The sequence below is a fragment of the Centropristis striata genome, chromosome 11 (assembly GCF_030273125.1).
Source record: "Centropristis striata isolate RG_2023a ecotype Rhode Island chromosome 11, C.striata_1.0, whole genome shotgun sequence".
Classification (NCBI taxonomy): domain Eukaryota; kingdom Metazoa; phylum Chordata; class Actinopteri; order Perciformes; family Serranidae; genus Centropristis; species Centropristis striata.
Window position 1 is genome coordinate 10,686,161 of NC_081527.1, and position 23,565 is coordinate 10,709,725.

At 37.9% G+C, this 23,565-nt stretch overlaps 2 protein-coding genes across 2 annotated transcripts; one reads left to right on the forward strand and one right to left on the reverse strand.

The window, feature by feature from the left end:
• Nucleotides 1-1,648: 1,648 nt before the first annotated feature.
• si:dkey-17o15.2 (UAP56-interacting factor) lies at nt 1,649-9,941 on the reverse strand. Its single transcript, XM_059344040.1, has 9 exons — nt 9,655-9,941; nt 9,374-9,514; nt 9,121-9,299; nt 5,600-5,748; nt 5,323-5,395; nt 4,525-4,580; nt 4,240-4,314; nt 3,125-3,251; nt 1,649-2,200 (listed from the first exon to the last, which is right to left on the reverse strand). Exons 1-9 carry the CDS (start codon nt 9,725-9,727, stop codon nt 2,099-2,101), a joined length of 975 nt encoding a protein of 324 aa, XP_059200023.1. The 5' UTR covers nt 9,728-9,941; the 3' UTR covers nt 1,649-2,098.
• An 820-nt stretch (nt 9,942-10,761) lies between these two features.
• Nucleotides 10,762-17,808, forward strand: cpdp (CPD photolyase). Its single transcript, XM_059344618.1, has 10 exons — nt 10,762-11,013; nt 11,212-11,585; nt 11,686-11,834; nt 12,903-13,085; nt 13,349-13,507; nt 14,058-14,256; nt 15,362-15,514; nt 15,683-15,804; nt 16,412-16,571; nt 17,142-17,808. Exons 1-10 carry the CDS (start codon nt 10,991-10,993, stop codon nt 17,288-17,290), a joined length of 1,671 nt encoding a protein of 556 aa, XP_059200601.1. The 5' UTR covers nt 10,762-10,990; the 3' UTR covers nt 17,291-17,808.
• The last annotated feature ends 5,757 nt before the right edge of the window (nt 17,809-23,565 follow it).

Here is a 23,565-nt window from a genome sequence, read left to right on the forward strand (position 1 = left end):
ACTTCTGGCAGAAATTGAATATAGTATTCATAACAAGCAGTGGTGGAAAATATTCCAATCTGTTACCAAAGTAACAGATCTGAATATTATATATATATATATATATAATACCACACTGAAATTACTACTATACAAGTAAAAGTCCTGAATTCAAAACTTACTGAAGTAAAAGTACCAGCAAATGTACTTAAAATATCAAATGTAACAGTACTTATTATGCAGAATGGATCCACTCAGATTGTTTCATAAATTCACAAATGTCTAATCACTTTAAATTTATATTGTTTGTTAAATCTCGACCTGAAAAGTAACTAAAGCTGTCAGCAAGATATAGTGGAGTGAAAAGTTCAATATTCACCTCAAAATGTAGTGAAGTAGAAGTATAAAGTTACATAAAAAAAGGAAATACTCAAGTAAAGTACAACTTCACCAAATTGTACTTAAGTACAGTGCTTGAGTATTTAGTTACAAGTGCATTCAAAACCTAAAGTACTGTATGTAGTATCCCAGAGAGATATAGTAAGTCTCGATACATAAGCTGTATTCCAAATCTCATCCTTATTCTTTAACTTTTAGTGGATAAGTATGAACTGTTGCATGGAGCATGCATACAGGTTGGGCATTCTGATTTGTCATAACATTGCTTCATGAACTTGTGCAGAGGATTGTGGGTCAGAATAGCCAGAAAAGCACAATGGCTTGCAACCTGCAAGCTTTGACTGGAGACAGTAGGATTTTTTTTGGCATACTATACTGTATATGGGTATTGGAACGCACCCATAAATGCAGTATGTCAAAAAACAAACAAGATGTTCTCCAATATGCAATCATATGAGCAAGAACAAGGTGCAATGTTATGATGAACTATGTCCCAATTGTATGCATCCTGCACGCACCAGTACACACGTTATAGGGACAGGTGCAGTATGTACTAAAAGTATGCAATTAAGAACACAGCATATTATGTATTTATTCGTGTATTATCAGCTGAAACTAAAAATAGTTTTTATTTTTTGTTATCTGCAACCTCACTGCTAGATGCCACTTAACCCTACACAGTTGTTTAAATAAACCGTTTACTGTTCAGTGGCAAACTACCTGAAATACAGGTGCATTTCAATAAATTAGAATATCATAGGGAGGTTTGTGGAAATAACACATTATATAGATCTATACACAGTAAGAAACATTTCATGTCTTAATTTAATTTCTTCTAATTATGATTATGGCTTACGTTTAATGAAGACCTAAAATGCAGTGTCTCAAAAAAAAAATTAAATGACAAAAGATCAATTTTAAAAGAATGTTTAATATGTAAATATTGCCCTCTGAAAAGTATGTCCATCTATATGCTCTCAATACTTGGTTGGGGCTATTTGACTTGAACTACTAGAAAATGACTTTTCCATCATATTCTTATGTATTGAGATGCACCTGTATGTGCCAATTTCTGGAAGATATTATTGCTCTGCAGTTTTTATTGCACCGGATCATCTTACCATTCATAAACCCACACCAGAATCAACTTTTACATATGTCTGTCATAGAAACATTGAGTTGGTGTCTGGTTTATGTTTGACAGCCAGGTGGCACTGTTTGATTTCAAGAGAAGATGAAGCTAATCTGAGCTGTACACGTATACAAAACCTTTAAAGAGAAACCCATTTATTTGAAGAAACATTACAAAACAATTGTCAAAAAGAAAAAAAGGGTATTATGAACATACGTGCCACCCTAGCAAATACAAAGTGGTCCTCTCTGAAAAGAAATACTTCCAAGAAGCATTCATTGTAGTGCCAACAGCTCCAAGTCAAAAAAGGGAAAAAAGCTCCTTCCTTCCCAGTAAAGCACATCCACAATACAAACAGTGGGGTACAATGATATGAACAATGACAGGGAGGTCATTTTAAACAGACTCTTCCACTGACACTTGAGCTCTCACAGTTGTGCCTCATGTCCCACGGTTATCCTCCCTCCTATTAGTAAAATCAGTCAGTGGGTCACAACGTCCCATCAGTCAGAAAGGTGGGGATCACTGTGCGGGTCTGAGCAGGGCAAAAGGGTTTCTGAGTATTACTCATCGAAGTCTTCATGTCTTTTAGCCCACGGTAACGAACCGGCTACCTTTGCTGCTCTGTGCTGTGCTGGTGCGCTGATCTTTCAGAATGCGGAATCGCTCGTTCAGGGTGATCGCAGTTTGCTGTGGAAACAAAAGCACACCAGAGACATGTTGACTTTATTGGGCAATATGAGGATACAAACACTGTACTAAAATGCTTTTGCCTGTGTGTTTAAGCATATACAGTCATGGAAAAAAGTATTAGACCATTGTTTTCTTCAATTTCTTGTTCATTTTAATGCCTGGTACAACTAAAGGTACATTTGTTTGGATAAATAAAATGATGGCAACAAAAATCGCTCCTAAGAGTTTCATTTAAGAGCTGATATCTAGACATTTTCCATTGTTTTCTTGATGATTTTGGTTATTATCAAGAAAATCATGGAAAATGGCTCTTAAATTAAACTCTGAGCTATTTTTGTTGTTATCATTATATTTGTCCAAACAAATGTACCTTTGGTTGTACCAGGCATTAAAATGAACAAGAAATTGAAGAAAACAATGGTCTAATAATTTTTTTCCATGACTGTATAACTGGTTTGCACGAGCCATGTGTTCAGTCTTTCCAAAATTTGGATATAAAGTCAACACTAGAAGCTTGGTAAAAGTTATTTGGAACCAAGTCAGCTACTAAACTTGGTTGCACCACGATTACTTGCCGCGTAATCTAACTATCTTGGATGTATAGTCATGAAATAGATGGATAAGAGTTTCTGTCATACTAGGATATTGTAGAAAGCTGCGCAATATTGAAATATATCAAAATATTATTGGGTTACTGTTGGATGTTGCATAATGGTTTGTAATTAATGAAAAAAAGAGTTAATAAGTATGCATGTGTAACTAGTTATTTAAGAGTTATGTTGTAATGCATCACAGTGGTGCATCTGCTTTCATTTTTGTTATATCACAAATGAGTAATAATTCAAGTTATAATTAGGCCAAGTTTGCACGAAGAGACAGTTGATGTGACAGGCTGCAGAGATCCAAGTAGCATGTCCTCACCGGTTTCCCAACACTGTTGATGTCGAATTGCAGAGGCACTCCTTTTGGTATTTTCTTCTCCACTGTTTCCACCTTGGGAGGAGCAGAGACGGCAGCGGGGGGGTGCAGGGTCCAAGCAGTGGGAGGCCTGCAGAGAAGTCACAGCGTCAGTGACTTTTACCGGTGGTGTGTCATGTTTGGTGTTGAAGTCATAACCGACACATATACATGAATATGTATAACTTACAGTTTCTAACGGTTTCAGTATTTATTTCTGTGCATTCATTCCATATTAGGGCAAACCAATACAAAAGACATGACTGTTTGTAAAAGGTATATTTACTTCACAAAAAAACTTAATTAAAAAGTCCTACATAACATAATAGGAGAGAAGTAGAGAGGTAGAAAGAGAGAGAGAGGTAGAACAAGAGAGAGCTAGAAAGAGAGAGAGAGAGAGAGATAGAAAGAGAGAGAGAGAGGTAGAAAGAGAGAGAGAGAGGTAGAAAGAGAGAGAGAGATAGAGGTAGAAAGAGAGAGATAGAGGTAGAAAGAGAGAGAGAGAGGTAGAAAGAGAGAGAGAGAGAGGTAGAAAGAGAGAGAGAGAGAGAGATAGAGAGAGAGGTAGAAAGAGAGGTAGAAAGAGAGAGGTAGAAAGAGAGAGAGAGAGGTAGAAAGAGAGAGAGAGAGGTAGAAAGAGAGAGAGAGAGAGGTAGAAAGAGAGATAGAAAGAGAGAGAGGTAGAAAGAGAGAGAGGGGTAGAAAGAGAGAGGTAGAGAGAGGTAGAAAGAGAGGTAGTGAGAGAGTAGTGCAGATTAATCAAATATTAATTTTCATAGTCAAACATCTGTTTTTTCTTTGTTTGTTTTTACAATTTGAATATATATTTGATTTTAGAATATTCATTGACAGGCTTTTAATACATAACTATACCAGATAAATATCAAGGGTTCATACAGCTTTTTAAAGAGTAAAATTAAAGCACTCAAAGTTTACAGGATAAATTTCTACCCACAGCAATCAATGTACGCATGTAAAATTAAACACAAGATTTCAAGACTTTGTTTGTGCTCATGGAAATGTCCTAAAAGATGTCTGAGACCAGTGTGTTCAGATTGTGCAGTGTTTGTGATATTTACTCAGGCTGGGTCCTGGCTGTGGGGTTGTTAATTGAAACAGTCAAGATTCCATTGCTGGTTGTTGATGTGCGCCACCTGGTGGACAAACAGTGACATTGGTATTGCATCACAGAAACGCCAGACAGCAACTTTGAACTGACAAACAATACTTTTCTTTCCTCTCCGAATGATTCACATCCTCAATCTGATTCCATCTTCTTCACACAAATAATACCGGCTATTGGGCATGTTAATAACTACAGTCAGAAATAGACATAAGGACAAAGTGTAGAGAAGAATACTCACTGCCGAGTTCTGACTGGAGGACTGTGAGGATTTGGCTTTTGTACCTGGGCCTGTACCTGTAATATGGAGCAATGGACATTAAAAAAAATGTGTGTTTTGACATTTTAATTTAATCTGGAGAAGAATGTAGGTCTTTAAATAACACAAGAAAAACACATTATACTGAACATTAGAGGTCTGGGGAAAAATCGATACAGCATAGTACTGCGATATGTTGGGTGGCAATATTATATAGATTCATGGCCGCCAAGTATCAATATTTAGTGTTCCGACGGCCGGTGGGCCGAAGTGGGCTCACTTTTTGGGACTATGTGCATCAGGATATTGCGTCGGAAAGTTGTCGAAATAATGCTGCAAATTTCGGCTATTTTTTTTTATGTTTCATTCAAAAAAAAATTCTGAATCGTGAAGCTCAAAATTGAGGAAAGTTTGAGAAAATGCTGCAGTTTTTGTTGTCCATACATGTTTGATATCAGTTCAGTTCAGTTTGACTGAATACTTTGTTGGTCAGTCTGTGGGTTTGACTCTCATTGTGGAGAAATAAAAAGACTGAGGTGAGATGAATACACTGAGAATTTTCTCTTATTTGACAAAACAATTCTTGACTGAATTTAGTTTTGTGGACACAAAATGCAGTTAAACAGTTAAATCACAATATATTGTATCGCAATATTCACCACATCGCTTACAATCGCAATAATATCGTATTGTGACTCAAGTATCGGGATAAAATTGTATCATGGGGTGTCTGCTGATTCACACCTCTACTGAACATGTTAACAGAAAATCTTCATGTACCTTGAGTCCTCTGTGAAAAAGAAATGTGGCCTGGCGTGCTTCCCTCTGAGTCTGCTGGACAGGCGGCAGTGGTCTGCATGTGAGGAAAAACATCTGTGTTCAGTATACTGTGTGCAACACTGTATAAATCACTCTTCACTCTTTTAAACCATCAGAAGTCAAACTACTTTCTAGATAACACCCTTTTAAAACGGGAGCATTGTGTGTGATGACACCCAGACCTTTGAGTCTTACACCAACCCCACTATTCTTCTTATTGTTTTCTTGGTGTTCTCACCGTCGTCGCAGCTGAAACGGTCTCCTGACCGCTGCTGCATTCTGACCTCTCTGCTGATCGGGCTGCCTGTACGGCCGTCTCTGCACCTCTGGTTTCCTGTACGGTGCTTCACTGCGCTGAATAAAGGGCTTTGTTTTCTGTCTTGTTTTCTAAAAAAACAAAGAAGGAAGATGCAGCAGAGGAGAGATACGGTTCAAGCAAAAGTCAAAACTTCTGAAATGCTGCACTGCTTCTAAAAATAACAAGACAGCAAGATGCGACATTTTTAGTTCATGGGGCTGCGTGAGACAAGCAATAGAAGCCAAGCACAAGTTTAAGGTAGAGGATTAGGAAAAAAAAAAAAAAAACCAGAAAGCTCCAATTTCACTTCAGCTCTTTTACCAGCTCTAAGATCAAACATTAGGACTTAATTGAATAAATGAATAAATAAATAAACTATTGGGCTTCTAAATTATGGGAATAAAATCATAATTGCTTTCATTTTGGCCCAAAATCACAATTATTAAAACACAAAGACTGACTCACTGACTTCTGATCATTTATTTTATTTATCATCATTTATTGAAGTTTTAAAAAAAAATCTTAACCCTTTAAATCTAATTCAATTGAAAGGCAAATATAAAATACTTGCAAAAATTGTTTTATTAATTAATATGCATCATGTAACTGTATATACATTTAATATAAAATCAATTAATAAAATAAATGAGATTAAAATAAATATACTGCAGTGCATTGCCACAACCTACTGGAAGCTCCTTAAAAATATATTTAACATTTTGGTAAACTATATTCAACATATTCCAGTCATGAAGTCAGTGAAAACTAACAAAACAAGAGCATACTTTGTTAAACAAAATGTGATACAATAATTGTTTCATTTACCTGAAATGTTAGCCAAAACTGTAACTGAAAGTAAAATTCTAATAATCACCCTGTCTTTGTTGATCCTATTCATTAATGTCAAAAATCAAGTGTGTGTGATACAGCTTGAAGAAACACAAGACAGTAAAAAGAGCAGCCACTTTATCACTCAACTCTTAAAAAGGTAAAGTAAGCACAGTGAGTTACAGCGACCATTAAACCCAATCAGCTTTTGCGTACTTGTTGCACATTGGACACATAATTACAAAGTTAATTTTAAAAAGGAATGAATCCCCATTTGGGATGACTTAAATGAAGATAAGCATGAAAAAAACTGCTTCAACAATAACTTATTGAAGTTTCATAGAAAAAGAGAAAGATTAAAGATACTGTGGTGGACTATAGTAGTTCAAATATTCCAATCACTGCTGCTGAGATTCTTATCGAGGCCTACTAGGCTTGATTAGATAACAACTCTGGTAGCATGGAAAACAAAAAGGAAAAGTATCTTGTGTCATCTGTGTCAGACAACAGCAGGGGCAGTGAGTTTGCCGTTCTTGTATAGAAGAAGGTGATGTCTGTTGCCAGGCAATAGAACTGTGAGAAAACTGCCTCTGGGTGTGATGAAGGTCATTAAAGCAGGAGGAGTAAAGTCTGTTGGTGCACTTGCTTGTATACTAGACTAGCAAAACAGGCTTTGGTTTCCAAGGTAACAAACAATGATGCAGATGTTTTAGAAAAGTGTTTGAGCAGTCTTTGTCGAGTCTCCTAGTGCAGGCACAAGGTCTCTGCTGAAGGTTTCATTGTACTCTCAATATCCATTATTTAAATGGTTTTATTTGCTTCTGCTTGTTTAACTTTAACGTTGAAAGATGTGGTGTATTCAGCAAACGAAAGTCAGCTTAAGGTGGCCTTAACTTTGACATAACTACTTTAATAATGACTTCCACTTATCTAAGAGTCAGTGACAAGCACATTTTAAGCACTGTTTGAGTTTAAAGCCCCTTCCACATGTGCAGTCAATCCCTGAAAAGTTCAGGAACATTTCCTGCATGGGCGTCTTATGTGAATGGGAGCAGGGATCGATAAGTTCAGGGAAACTGGTACCGCAATTTCTCACCTTAAGACCTAGTAATATATCAGGTAATATGCCAGTAGGGCTGTTGTGAATGAAAGCAGGGACCAACACATAAAAGGGTTATGTCCGTCTGATAGAGGACACTTTCAAAGGAGAACTTGTGAACCAATCACAAGAAACTGGATGGATTCAGCAATCGGGGACCTTCTCAGTCTGCACAGGGTGGGGGTGAAATTGATCAGTTATCTGGAACAGTTAGAGAAGCTATAGTGCACGGCAAAACAACAGGAATTCAATGTGAGCGTGGCATAATGTGGCAGAAGACCCGAGTCTTCATCTGAAAAGTCTCCCGCATTGCTGTGGTATGCGTTAACAAAGGCACAAGGCAGAAATGTTCCTTAATGTAGTGCATGTGTGAAGTGAAAATCAGTAACAGTGTCTGAAAGGTTATCCCAGTGTATTACGTGGTGTATAAACTAGGCTTTAGCTTTTCTACTGAAAATGTACAATGAAAGACAGTTTAGTTGTCTGGATGCTTGGAAAGTAGAAGTTTAAAGAGTTATAATTCCTACAGTCCAAGCAAGTATTTACTCATTCACACGATTATTGTTCTGATCAATAAGACAGTCCACAAATAAGGAGATAAAATCCTCTGATCTGACAGAGCCCTCATGAATTATTCAGATATTTGTTGATATTTATAATTCAAAGAACAGGAAAGGTGTTATAAGCAAATTATACAGAGGGTTTTCCTTAATGAATAAAGGCTCAACCAACTATATCAGGAAGCGCTGGGAAGAGAAAAACTAGTACAACAATCTCAGGGGATATGTGGCTTCAAATATGGGAAACCCAGTCTACATCTACAAATTCTTTACTCTGGAGGGAATTCTGTTGGAAAAATCGTATTTGTTTTTTATTACCCCTAACCAAAAATCCAAATTCATTAGCTCAGCTCAATGCGTCTGCTGGAGGGAGCGTGGATCTGTTTCAGCAGACCATGCTCACATTTTCTGGTCATGCCCAGTTGTACTACCTTTCTGGAGAGAAGTGAGCTGATTAGTCTTAGAGATCCTGGATCTCAGACTTTACTTTTCTTTCACCTCAATGTATCTTGGACATATTCCTAGAGATCTCAATAGGAGCGACTCATACCTTCTGAAGATCTTCCTGGCCGTCAGCAAAAAGACAATTACAAAATGCTGGCTCCAAAGGAACCATCCTACCATCTCCCTTTTTATCAACATAATCAACTCAATACGTGTCATGGAGGAAATTACTTTCACTATTTGTTTGCAAAAAGAGAGGGGAGATAATTATTGGAAAAAATGGGACTGTTATAAGCATGTAGATCCGTAACATGTGTGTATAAATGTTTTTTTTATTTTTCTAACTGGATCCCAGGGGGTCAGTGCCCTGTACTTGTTGTTTTCCTTATGGCTCATGCTTATTTTATGTGCAAATAGAAAAGTAAAAAAAAAAAAAAAAAGACAGTCTACAATGGGGTTTCAGGCCACTATCAGAGGCTACCATAAGTGTCCACACACATATGTTGTGTTGCCAATTTGTCCTCCATTACCTGGTTAATTGCTGCTCTGTTAAGTGTGCCGACTCGCTTCAGCAGGGCAGCTGGCCTCCTGGCTGCCAGTCCTGTGATGACCCCCTGACCGCGTCTCCGACCAGGTGGGGGAGGCACTCTTCTGTTTCTAAATTTAGCTGCTGCTGCTGCTCCTCCTCCTCCTCGGGGCAAGCCACCTCCTGGTAAAGATAATATTAACGACAACAGGAATGTACAGAGTTGGTTGGATAGAAAATAAACATAGCACACACACCTCTGTGGACAGGTCCTCCAGGTCTCGATGGGAGCCCCTTTCCTTGGGTTAAACGGCCTTTCTTCTTGACTGGTCGGCGGTTCACTGTGTCCTGTCTCCTTTTAAACTGTTGCTCTTTCTTGTTCAACCGAATGATGTCATCTGTTAAATTTATCACATGAGCGAATGTAAACAAGGGCGTCTGGATGCTCAAATCAGATATATTTAGCTACCACCAGTTACTAGCTAACGTTAGCTTAGTTTTCTATAGTAACGTTTGTGTTTGCTAACCAGGACCTTACCTAATGACATGTCCACTTTGTCGGGAACCGCTGGTTTTCTCCCCCGAGCGTCAGCAAAATCACCTGAGTTCATACTTTATAATCACGATAAACAATCCCGAGTGCAAAAACGAACACAACAGCAGCTGATAGACGTGTTGGCTGTCCGTCCCTCTTTATACTACGCTACAACAGACACGAACCTACTCCGAACGTAAACGGTGCCGCGCATGCCCTGTGGAGACATTCTTCTTCTTCTTTTGAGTTTTATCGGCGGTTGGCAGACCAACGTACAGGTGCTTTACCGCCACCTACTGGACTGGAGTGTGAAGCAGTAGATTGACAGGAAATAATAATAATAATATAATAATAATAATAATATAATAATAATAATTATATTATATAATAATATAATAATAATAATTAATAATTAATAATTATTAATTAATAATTAATAATAATAATAATACTGATACAAACAAAATAAAAAGAAAGTCATAATAATAATAATAAAATTGAGATAAATAAATTATTTAACGGGAAAAGGGGGAAACAATAGTGTAACTAATAGCATTTTACAATACAAATATAAATAATTAAATACATAACTAAATTCTCTCTACAAGTCCTGTTTCCCTCAGCTAGTGAAATAGGGGCTTGTTTTCTTGGCATGATTTTTTCCCAAGAAAACTTTCCAGGGTGTTACTGTGTTTCCCATCCTCTACAAGTCTCTTTCTTTCAGCTTCGTACATCTTACATTCTACCAGCACATGTTTGACTGTTTCTGGTTCACTGCAGTGGCTGCAAAGCCCTGTAGGGTGCTTGCCTATTCTATGGAGTGTTTGCTTTAACCCTGTGTGTCCGATCCTAAGGCGTGAGATTGCATCTCCTCTTTTCGGTCACTACTCCTGACTCCTCCAGCCCCAGCATGTTTTTGTATATTGTAAAGATGTCTCTGTTCTGTTCTTACCAGATATTTCCAACATGGTTCTTTATGATTGCCTTTGCCTCTCCTCTACTTAGCGGTATTTTCATGTCAATTACCTGTTGTTTGAGTGATTGTTTCGCCAAGATACCTATATTCTCATTCCCATCTACTCCTATGTGCGTAAACGGTGCCGCGCATGCCCTGTAGAGACATTCCAGTTGCATTGTGGGAAATGCAGTAAAATCCCTAAAAACAGTGTGTTACAAAACCTAAACACCAGCGTGCTCTTGTAACTGGTTGTATAAAAAGGAAAGACGACAACACTTTCATAATTGGACTGTTTAAAGGCTAGCCCCGTCGTCTGCTCTTTTTTTTTTCGGTTAGCTTAGCTTATAAAAAACATCACTTCAAGTTGTATTCATTCATTGTATGTTGCGCTGCATTTGGAGGAGGTAAGTTGTGCTCACTTGAATCAGATGCTTCTCTAGCGTCACCGTGTTGTCTTTTCTCCACATCATATGATAGTAGGCTAGTGTCTCCAATGTTAGGTTGTTATCATATTGTTTGTTTTTGTTTGTTTCTGTAATGTTTTTGCTAACGGACGCAGTGTTATCTTGTGTTTTTCACCATTTTCACTGTTTTACCTGCAGCTCCACTTTCTCCTCTGCTCCAAGGCGATTCAAGAGGCTTGTTACCCACAGCAATCAATTATCCACTTCACTGTTCTCCCCCCTGAGACCCAAGCCCTTAATAAGTGAAACCATCATGTCAGACAAAAAACGCAAGGCATCATCTGCAGCTGCAAAGTCCAGTGCTAAACAGATGAAGTTGGTTCCCATGAAGGAGGAGGAGAAGAAGGGGAGAGCCGGGGGATGGCTGCAGGAAGTAATACAGCAGCAGAGGATAGAAAAGAAGGAGATGAAATTCAACAAAAAGCGCCTTCGCTTTATATCTGACACTAAGAAGATTAAGCAGGGCTCTGAGGGTGTCCTGTACTGGATGACAAGAGACTACAGAGTACAGGGTAAACACGGAAAACAACTACCAGTAATGCACCCAGAGACCTTTTTGACTTGTTTTTTCTCCACGTCTCCATTGTCAACATGTTTCCTTCTGTGTTGCAGATAATTGGGCACTGATCCATGCCCAGCAGCTTGCTTTGAAGGAGAATCTTCCTCTGCACGTCTGTGTCTGCCTGTTTGTTCCAAAATCAGAACTGTCCACCCTGAGACATTACAGTTTCCTGCTGAAAGGTCTGGAAGAAATTGCAAAGGTAATGACTTAACAGCCATAAATTGCAGGAGTGCATTTATCAATTATATTATATTATAATGCATTTATTTTATTAACACATCACCCAGATGAAGCCACCACCAAGATGCATTGCTAGTTCCTTTTTTTAAATTAGTACAATTTTAATATTTGTCATTTTATCCACTAAATGAAAAACTGAAATGATTAGTAGATTACACAGAAAATTGGTCACATATTAATTGTTTCATAGTGAAGTAATAGTAGTTTAGTGTGTCTTAGTATAGATATAGTATGTCCCTTACTCTGGATGTTAGTACGTGTTTTTCAGTTTTGTTTTTCTAATTTTGTAAAGTGTAAAATTTAATTCCAACTGACGTTAAAAAAGTATTAAATCTAACTTGCCTTAGCTGTAAGATAAGATAGTATATGACTTTATCCCGCAGTTCGGAAATGTAGTTGTCACAGCAGCTCAAGATACAGACACATAGACAGAATAAGTATATAAAAAATAAGACCTGTATACTTTCTACACACATTATATAAATACATTTCTGCTATTTGGCATTTATTATTAATATATATTTTTTTGTGTTTGTGTGGTTTCCTCAAAGTACTTTGCATTTTAAATATATTGCACATTAGAGAAAATATATTTTAGCATGTATAATAATAGGTTAAATAGGTTGTTGCATGTGGTAGTATGAACATCAATTAATAAATATATTTAAATATATACAGAGATATACGTGGTATTTGACATATTTAATATAGAAAAAAATACAGAAGGCGTAATATATGCCTCATGTGGTAGGATGTAAACAGAGATGCAAATAAATAAACCAGTAAAGTGACCAGGTGGAACCAACAGTGCTGTATTATGTGGTGCTGCTGTTAAACAGTCTGGATGTGTGGTCCATGTATTGAGTTTAGCTTTAGTTGCAAATAACATGTGTAATAGGTGAAGGTTGGGCTTGATTTTGAAGTAGCACACAAGACATCCAGTTTTTCTGTACTTTGCTCAGTCATCCAGGCACTTTAACCCACAATCATGTCTATTTAACGCTGTTGTTCTGCCTACATCAAACAGGAATGTAAAACCTTAGACATCCAGTTCCACTTGCTGCATGGGACGGCGGGGGACGTTCTCCCTGGATTTGTGTCCGACCGCAGCCTGGGGGCCGTGGTGACGGACTTCTCCCCCCTCAGAGAACAACTAAAGTGTCTGGAAGACATTAAAAAGGCTCTTCCAAAGGACATTCCCCTCGTACAGGTACAGAGTTACACTCAGAGTGTTGATAGGATGGTCTATTATTTGCTGTTACATATTTTTGTTTAATTTCCCCCGTCTTTCCCTGATTGTTTTTTTTGCTTTATTTGTTGTCTTCATCACATTTATTCACAAAGAAATAGATTTACGACTTAATTGACCTCCCACTCATTTTATGTATATTGCCTTTTTTGTGCCCATGTGTGCTGTCAGTATTTCTTCATTATCTGTTATATGAGTAAAGGACCTCATTTTCCTTTTTATAGGTTGATACGCACAATATTGTTCCCTGCTGGGTAGCATCACCTAAACTTGAGTACGCCGCCAGGACGATTAGAGGGAAAATCACAAAGCTTTTGCCAGAGTTCCTCACAGACTTTCCTCCGGTAGAGAAACACCCCTACACGGCCACAAGAACCGCCAAAGTAAGTGCTGCAGTAACTGTGAAGGGCACATTCACGTCGATGTGAATAAAAAAGGCATTCATTTATGTTTTTATGTCACATTCAAGGACTTTTGGATCGGCTAAGACAACACAATCATGATTTCTGCTTTTCTTATTGCTTTGGAAGTGTTTTTTTAAAGATCAAAAAAACGTAAAGTAAGTTGATGATGGGGAGGTTGGAAGTCATATTGCTTCAATAAAACACTTCCTTTCAACCTTGAGCTGCTTCTCTCCTCTGTGCATTATTTATTGACGAGTGAATATAAACAGTAGACCGTCCAAAAGTTAAAATTTCCTTCCCAGCACTCGATATTAAAGCTGCAGGGGTGTATCCTTCCACTGCAGCGCTGTGATTGATGTGCCATTCACCTCTTTCAGCCTCCCAAATTTGAAGCAAGGTGAAAGGCTCGCAACTTCACCTCTTTTTGAAGTCTGCAGCTTTCTACTGAACCGGAGTATATTTTAACTCATCACTGTCAGCTGTGACCTCTGCTAATATTTTCCTCTTCTCTCCCACTTTCACCTTACAGCCAGTAGACTGGGAGGAAACCCTGGCCTCCCTGCAGGTCGACCGAACAGTAGGAGAGCCGGAGTGGGCAAAGCCAGGCACCAAGGGAGGGATGGCCATGTTAGAGTCCTTCATTGATGTACGCCTTAAACAGTTTGACACCAAACGCAATGACCCAAATGCTGCTGCGCTCAGCCAGCTGTCCCCATGGATCCGCTTCGGTCAGTAGCCCCATGAAAGAAATTTGTTGAATTTGATGCATGTCTGTGAGGGGAATGTGGTTTGGGAAAAAATATACAGCAACTCTGTATTAGCCCTAATTTACTCTTTTATCACCTGTTTCTCTCATTTCCTTACACACTTACTGATCTAAACAAATATTTGCCTATATCTAAGCTCTACTGATGTCTGAAATCCAAGATGGTGGTTAACTCACATCTCTGTCTTTCTGAAAGAAAATAAAGTCCTTTAGCCTCAGCAATTGATGTGATAAGCAAATCAAGCTGGATCATAGGTGTCCCACAGGGATCATTATTAGTGCCCCTCAATTAATCAACAATTAAAAGCTTTCTTTTAACTTCAACAAAGGAAACATCTGCACATTTCATAACAGCTTTGATGTTCCTACTTCAGTCCAACTGAAACTGTTAGATATTAGATATTCTTAAACGTTTGTTGAACACAAACTGATTAAAGAAGTGGGTGTCCCCACCGGGTCTGCAGCTTTAAGGCACTTAAAGCAGTTTCACTTTTCATTATTTCTAAAGGCCAGCAGGGGGCCACTTCACTGGTTGCAAAAAGAAGTCAGATTGTATAGAAATTTTTGAGAAAATGGCCCTACGGCTCACTTGGATTTATTACCTCAGTTAACATTTTTCTAATAAGTTTATGGTCTCAGCCACTAGTTCCAGTTCTTCTTCAATACAGCATAATGTTCATTTGTAGATTATGGTCCCATTTAGATTAAAATAGACAATCGTCAGAGTGGGACTACCTTGTGATTATTATGATTATTATTATTATTATTATTATATTATGATTATTGACAAGTTGCAGGAATGCATGGCTATGCTCACATCTGTCTTTTTGGTGGGAAATATTTTAATTGTTATATATTTTAATTTACAACAGCCTGCTATTTAAGGTGCTGGGTTATTTCACATCTGTGGTTGAGTTCAATGTAACCAGACATGACACCAGATCACAAGTTAGCTTTAAATGTCACTCACACCAACTCTGACCCTTTTTTACCATTGCCTCCTCTTTCTTCCGTCTTCATCTGCCTTTATTCTCCTCTTCAATCGTCTCTCTTCTTCCTCCCATCAGGCCACCTGTCAGCCCAGCGTGTAGCGCTGCAGGTACAGCACAGTGGGAAGTCTGCAGGTCATACTGTCGCCTCCTTCATCGAGGAGCTGGTGGTGCGCCGAGAGCTGACTGACAACTTCTGCTTCTACAACGAGAAATACGACCGCGTGGAGGGTCAGTTTACATCTCATTAAATCGAGTCCTGTTGTGACAAGTGTCCCATTTGTGACATCATTCAGATCAGCTCGCAAGCTGAAATAATTTGTCTAAATTGAGTTTGTATCGTCAGTTGTTCATAATTTATCTCCTGAATCTGTCTTTTTCATTGGGTGTGTCACTCAGGTGCGTATGAGTGGGCTCAGAAAACCTTGAAAGATCACGCCAAAGACGAGAGGCCGTATCTCTACACACGGGAGCAGCTGGAAAAAGCAAAGACACACGACAAACTCTGGAATGGTGCTCAGGTAAGTTTTTATCCAAGGGTTTGTGGTGTAACATTTGCTCCCCTGTCTATATCAAGGTTATAATAGTTTTGTTTTTTTCATTAGTTCTAGTTTTAATTTTGTTGTCAATTGTTGTTTTCAAATTCAGTTAGTTTTAATTAGTTTTTAGAGTGAGTTTGCTAGTTTTAATTCGTTTTTATTTTTTGCAAAATGCTTAGTTTTAGTTTAGTTTTTATTAGTTTTAGTGTTAGTTTTAGTTTTTTTTGTAATAGGGTATTTGTTGGGTGGGAGATTCAATAAAGTCACAATAAATGTTCCTTTATTTCCTTTGTCTGATCCATCTCAGCCCCAATAAGTTTATTAAGTCATAAAACCAGATAGATGAAATAGATTTAATATCAACCAAAAAGGTTTACGTATGAAAAAAAGTTGACAAAGAGGAAAACTAAGGACATTTTCACTATAATTTGTTTTTTAAAAACTTTTTATTTTTATTTCAGTTAACGAAAATGTTTTTTCAATTCTAGTTTTGTTATTTCGTTTTTGTTAGTTTTTGTTAACTATAATAACCCTGGTCTATATTAAGTGTGTTTCTTTCTGCTGTTTATTTCACATTATTTTCCATTAGTACCAAATGGTCTCTGAGGGGAAGATGCATGGTTTCCTGAGGATGTACTGGGCCAAAAAGATCCTGGAGTGGACTACTTCACCAGAGGAGGCGCTCTCGATCGCTCTGTACCTAAACGATCGCTATTCACTCGATGGGATGGACCCCAATGGCTTTGTTGGTGAGGAAAGGGGTTCTACATTTGTGACATTAGCCAGGTTTCCAAATGAATTGTACATTTTGAGAAAATCAAAAAAAGATGATGCGAACAAGTTCTTGTTCCCATCTTCTGCCATTGTGCAGTTACTTGTAATGGATTGATCAAGATGAACAGTTGGTGGCGTCAATTCTAGAGATTGAAAATCATTATACCAATATAGTGTGACTTCATTCTCTACAATGTAGAAACTTGATGGTATGACATTTCGGCGTGTAACATCCTCCTTGGCCCGCTGCTTATCAGTAGTTTACTCATATCTCTGTTTGTTTCTGGAAGAAAATAAAGTAATTCAGCCTCAGCAATTATGTGATATGCAAATCAAGCTGGATCATAGGTGTCCCACAGGGATCATTATTAGTGCCCCTTTATATATCAAACATCAAATTTGGACAAAAATAGTCGTCATGGGCAAGATTATATCAATTTGAGGTTCTGAATGTCTGTTTCGATTCATTTTTGAGCCCAGCCCGAATGCAAATGAACCTACTTTTCTCACATTTTCTCCACCCCATCTGTGTTCCCCTCCTGCAGGTTGTATGTGGTCTATTTGTGGCATCCATGACCAGGGCTGGGCAGAGAGACCCGTTTTCGGAAAGATCCGCTACATGAACTACAAAGGCTGCCTGCGGAAATTTGACGTAGCCCAGTTTGAGAGAAAGTACTGTCCCAAAAACCTTTGAAGCATTAAAGTGTTTGAAGAACAGCAATAAAATGCCTGACAGTGAATATCTCCGGCACCTCTACCTCGGGGAGCAGCCTTTCCTGCAGAGGATGTTTTGTTGTTCACTGCCTGTGATGTTGTGTTGTCCAAAACATTATTTTTTACTTGGGCTGTTTTTTATTGAATATTCAGACATATTGTTTATGTTTATCAGGACTAGTCGTATACTGTGTTGCTTAATTAACATCAGATTATAATCTCTGGTGCCTATTTAGCACAAAGAGCTGTTTACTCTGTTTTATGTTGCTTTTTTATAGCTGTTACTACTTTTGGTTCTTTAATGTTAATTAAATCGTATTTTACATAAAAGATAGCTGTTTGGTCTTGTTTTTTTAACAGCTGATTCTACTTGATGTCCTTTTGGAGGAAGTTGGATGATTTAACTTTAGCCCTAATTTTTATTTTTCTCTTTATTATTCAGTTATCCAGCTGTAATTAATCTGTAAAACCTGAAATACAGCATATGTTGCCTTTTAACAGACTTGTTGATTATTCTGTTCTCCTCAAAAGCACCCACCCACCCACAATCGCTTTGAACTGCCTGCATTTACATTTTATTCATATTTAAATAGTGCACTTTGAAGTATTATCTATGAGCTACTGTGATAGTGTGATCAGTGACATTCAAATTCATGTAAGCAAATCAGCATGTACATGAGCCGTCAAGAAGCTGATGGCCAAAAGTAATTGGAAGGAACTCCTCCTTCTTCAATGGGAAACAAGAAAAAAAAAAGATGTACATATATATATATATATGTACACGATTGCATGCTTGTAGTGCAGGGACTGGGTTGCATCACTTTTACTGTGCACTGATGTAATTAAGCACAGAAACAAAAACCTCTTCTCGCCATTCTAATTAACTGCACCCTCAGTAGTGGATAAAAACAACCCCCCTTTAGGTAATAATGCACTTAACACCGTTTCACAAATTACAATGTGAAACGTCCTCTATGCTATGGGCCCTTTTGTTAGTTCATTTCAAGGGAAGGAGATATATGTCTCCCAAGGTTGTGCTTTCTTGTGCTAATTAACTGAAACCAGTTGGTATGGCTACAGGGAACAAGAGTATTACAGTGTGATATGATATTGTAATTTACTGGTTGAATATCCGCAGCACTTAAAATTGTTCTACGTTTATAGCACACTATCTACGTTCACATTCCCGTTATAATAACATTGTGTTGCATAAACCTATAAAATAGTTTGTGTAATAAAAAACAACAATCATGTTTTAGCGGCGTATCAATTTTATTATTATTGAGCGTGTCTCATACAAGAGAAAGTGCAACCTTTCTTAACTTAAGTTGATTTGACATCTTGTCCTATGTGCTCTCCTCACCAGTCCAACAATAATTTGTGCTTATATTAGAGAACAGGATATACGAGCTGACAAGACTGTCCAAATTTAGATGTTCTCATGGGCGGATGATGAGACGATGGGCCCCTGGGCACAGACATAAAAAGGCCACGCCAGCTTTCCTACACAGGAGCGGGACACACACTGTAATGCTCTTGTCTCGTTTTTTGTTGTTTTGTTTCTCTTTATAATTGTTACGTTTTTTTTTGTCTGTTTGTGGTCATTTCATATCTCTGTCGTTTTGTAGCTCTTGGTGGTTGTTTTGTGTCACTTTGTGGAAGTTTGGTGCCTCTTTTTAGTCGTTTTGTGCCTCTTTGTAGTCATATTGTGCCTCTTTTGTAGTTGTTTTGTGCCTTTTTGTGGTCGTACTGTGGCTCTTTGTGGTCACTTTGTAGTCATTTTGTGCCTCTTTGTGGTCGTATTGTGCCTCTTTGTGGTCGTTTTATGACAATTTGTGGTCGTTTTGTGCCTCTTTGTAGTCGTATTGTGTCACATTGTAGTCGTTTTGTGCCTCTTTGTAGTCGTATTGTGTCACATTGTAGTCGTTTTGTGTTACTTTGTGGACGTTTTGTGCCTCTTTTTTGTCGTTTTGTGCCTCTTTGTAGTCGTACTGTGCCTCTTTGTAGTCACTTTGTAGTCATTTTGCACCTCTTTGTAGTCATTTTGTGCCTCTTTGTGGTCGTTTTATGACAATTTGTGGTGGTTTTGTGCCTCTTTGTAGTTGTATTGTGCCTCTTTGTAGTCATATTGTGTCACATTGTAGTCATTTTGTGCCTCTTTGTGGTCATTTTGTTTGACTTTGTAGTGGTTTTTGGTGCCTCTTTGTGGTCATTTTGTGTCCTTTCTATGTTTATCTGTGGTTATTTTGCATCTCGTCATGGTTGGTATGTGTCTTTTTGAGTGATATTTTGCAGGTGAAGGCCAGGAGGGGCTCTAACACTTTGGGCTCCTGGGCCTGTGCCCAGTTGGTACGTTCAGTAATCCATCCATTGATGTTCTTTTGATGTAAACACATGGATTTTATATTTCATTGATAATTCATTTATCTAGAGCTGAAATAATAAGCCTCCTGGAATTCAACACAGAACATAACATCAACACTGACTGAAAGCGGATGTGGCTGGGGGGACGAAAGTTCTCTGCTGGGTTATAAAATAGACACGAAAATAAAGCCACAGCTTTGTAAGGCATAACTCCTTTTACACTAAGATTTAAGCTGCTGGTGTGATTATTGCAGCTGATATTTGGTGTGTGATAGAAAAATGTCTTTTTAAGGTTAAAGTTAGAATGAAAATGTTGATTACACAGCTAATATTAGCTCAGATGTGTTATTTTACCAATCGCATGGCTTGCTCAGCCTCTCACCTAAAAGCTGGCGGCATATTCTGTCTCTGAACTTTGTATCATGCTCACATTATCACTTCAGTAGTACTGGTGCTATACCGCAGGTGGATATTAAGGTGATATTCAGCTGAGGATTAATTGCTTTGCTAAAAAAAAATACTGTGCTGTACCCAATTATTATATGAAACGTCTTTCCTTTGCGCCTTTTTTAACAAGTCTAAAGCTGTGCTCATTCAAATAGTCTTTTTTGCTGAATAAAGTCCCTAAGTGAGTGAAGGTTGGGAGATTTATTTCCACATTTATGGTAGATATTTTTTTTCTTTCTGTAATAATGAAATACCTAAAAATCTGTACACGATTAGAGAAAAACATCCTTCTGTAGAGCCGTCACCCTATTTTGCATCTAATTGTCCTCCAACTGTTTGCCGGCACAGGGAGCATGAACTACCATTCTCATTATGACCCTCCAACCTTGGTAATTAAGATTTTTTTCACTAGTTATCCAGGTTTTATAGAGCCTGTACAAAACAACACAGTAAGAACGCACATGACAAAGTGTCTAAGATGCACCTTTAATAGTCCATTTTCAGTAGTTTCACCACAGCAGACCAACGTCTATGAGGGGCCGTATGGGCCATAATCCATTCTTCCCTCTCACATTCACAAATTAACCTGTCAAATTCACATAAAATATCTCTCACATTCACATAATGCTTCTCACATTCACATAAAATACTTCTCACATTCACAAAAAATACGTTTAACATTCACATACTTCTCACATCCACAGTTTTACATCTCACATTCAGAAAAAATACTTACCATAAAATATGTTTAATACATAAAATACTACCATAGTGGCCTAAGTCATATTTGAACGTTTTCAGAAAACAAGAAAAAAATACATTTTTTAGCAAGAACATTGGTCTTTTTATTGCTAACAATAAAATAATAATAATAATAATAATAATAATAATAATATATGCTAACAATAATATGTTTATAGAGATTAGCCAAAATGTTGTATGGACCAAAAAAGTCAGCACCGGGAATCTACACCAGAAATATTGGCAAATATTGCCCCCAAAGGCTAAATCGTTGACAGACCGAGATTGGTCTAATGTTTACCATGTTCACCAAATTAATTTAGCATGTTAGCATGCTTAAGTTTGCTAGATTGTATGAAAATAAAGCTGATGGATGACCTCAGTTTTGCAGGTTTTTATGAAAGTATTGGACAATTTACATTTTTGAACCTCTTACCATTCCAAGTCCTTTTTTTAGAATTGGTGGTTGTGGACAGTGGATGTTTAGGGGGAGATAGCAGGTCAACAATAAATGCTACATAGAAGTGGGGAACATCATCTGAAAGCTGTGAACCTGAAGATTAATTTGAGATGCAGTATGTATGCACTGTATGTCAAAGTGTTCTGGTCAAAAGTATCTAATAAAAATGACTTAATTAATTAATGAATTAATTATTTACTAATCATATAAATAATTAACTGAGGATGGTACTATAAAAATAGAGTAAGGCGATCACCCAATAGTTGTTGAGACATTTCACCATTCTGTTGAATTGAATGCCATTTTTTTACATAGCCCAGAATCACAAATTTGCCTCAAAGGACATTACAATCCGTTCAGAATCAGCATCAGAATCAGCCCCATGTCAGTGCTATCGAGGAGAAGTCAGAGGATCAACAAAGGATTAATCCTCTGGGGACCATGATCATCCGTACAAAATAGCAGTTCATCTTATAGCTGTTAAGATATATCAGTCTCAACCAAAGCAGGACATAGTCATCCCCAGAGCCATCTTGCTAGCGTTTATAAGAATATTAAACGGAGAGGGATTGGATTAAGTGAGCCCTGATTCTCTCCTGCTCTCCTGTGGAGTTTCTCCCCCTTGACTTTGCGGGTGTGCGAGCCGTTGTACAAGCCAGACTTGTACACACAAGGAGAATGCAATCACAGCAGAATCTCTGTGTCCTGGGGTTTACCTGTCTTTTTCGAAATAGCTTGCGTATAAATTGAGTGGAGAGCTAATCTCACCCACTAAAACTGGTGTAACAAGGAGAAAATGAAAACAGTGATGCGGTGCCAGAGTTTAATCAATGTGCTGTTGATATCCTTTATCCCTTTTATCTTCCAATATTTACAGTCTCCAAATTACTTTTTGCTTACACTGACATTCACTGTAGTCTTGTAAGTACATTTTTTCTGCGAGTATGTGAGCTTATTGCTCCAGGTACCATTCTGAACAATGCTGTGGCTCAACCTTGACACTCCAATACCTTTCTATATAAGCAATTTACAAAAGGGGGGTGGAGGATAGTCTTCTTTATCTCATCTTTCACTCGCCAGAGTTGTTTATGAGAAAATTCATTCCTCACATGGCCACATTTGCCCTCAAATGTGTGGTCATGCATTAATATCCAGGCTGTTTTTCTCCATAATAATTGTCCATCCATTCATTATCCATTCTGTTCAGTGTCACAGGACGTGGAGGTGACAGCACGTACTGGACCAATGCATGGTACACACTATGTTGAGTTTTCTAATACAACTAACAAACACACACACACACACACACACACACACACAGAAAATAAATATTCACAATTGTGAGTTACATTAAAAGGTTAAAGAAGGCATCGGCATACCTGTGTGAGTATGAACACCTCATTACAGCTCTGAACTGTGCAACACGGATTTCCAGTACAATGCACATTATTACTGAAATGAAGTGAGCAACACAGCTTGGGGTAATATAAGAGACACCCATTCCGCCTCCACAGACTTTAAAGCATTATCAGATTATATTTCATATTTCTTGTTCTCAGGTCTCTCTTGCAAAACAACTCTCGATCTCAACATGATATTTGCTGAATAAATAAAGCTTAACTAACAAATATATTTAATTCAAGTGCTGGAAGAAGGACTTAAATACCAGGTTTTCTCAAATATTTGTAACCTTTTTAAAATAATTTTTTCCCAAAGATGGTTTCTACCATTTTAGACCATTTTATCAAGCTGATGTAAAGTGATGATGTCAAGTGTTATTTTTTTCTGATAAGTTTGCTTTTAATTAGTTATATTTAATGCAATACAGGTGTAGGTGTTAATACCATGGCTCCACATGGGTCATAATGTATAAGGCTGTGTAAGGACCCAATTGCAGCACACAGGATACCAGGAACAAGTTTGTAATGACTTATAATAGAATAGCTCAGCAGGTACAGGCCAATGCAAGAGATATGCATGCAGGTTGAAAAAAAACAGCAAAGTCTCTCAATAAAGTCTCTGGCAGAGCAGCTGATACTGTAGGCTGGTGAGTTTACTGGGAATCAGGCGAGACGAGCAGATTGTAGGCATGTGAGGGGGGTCGACAACAGGAAATCAGTCGGAGATAAAACGCTGGTACAGTAAATCTGGCATGAAGTAGCAAAGAACAATCTTGCAGTGAGTGTTTGAGAGGCAGGAGTCTATATAGTGGCTTGATTGGTGATCAGAGGCAGCTAAGTGGG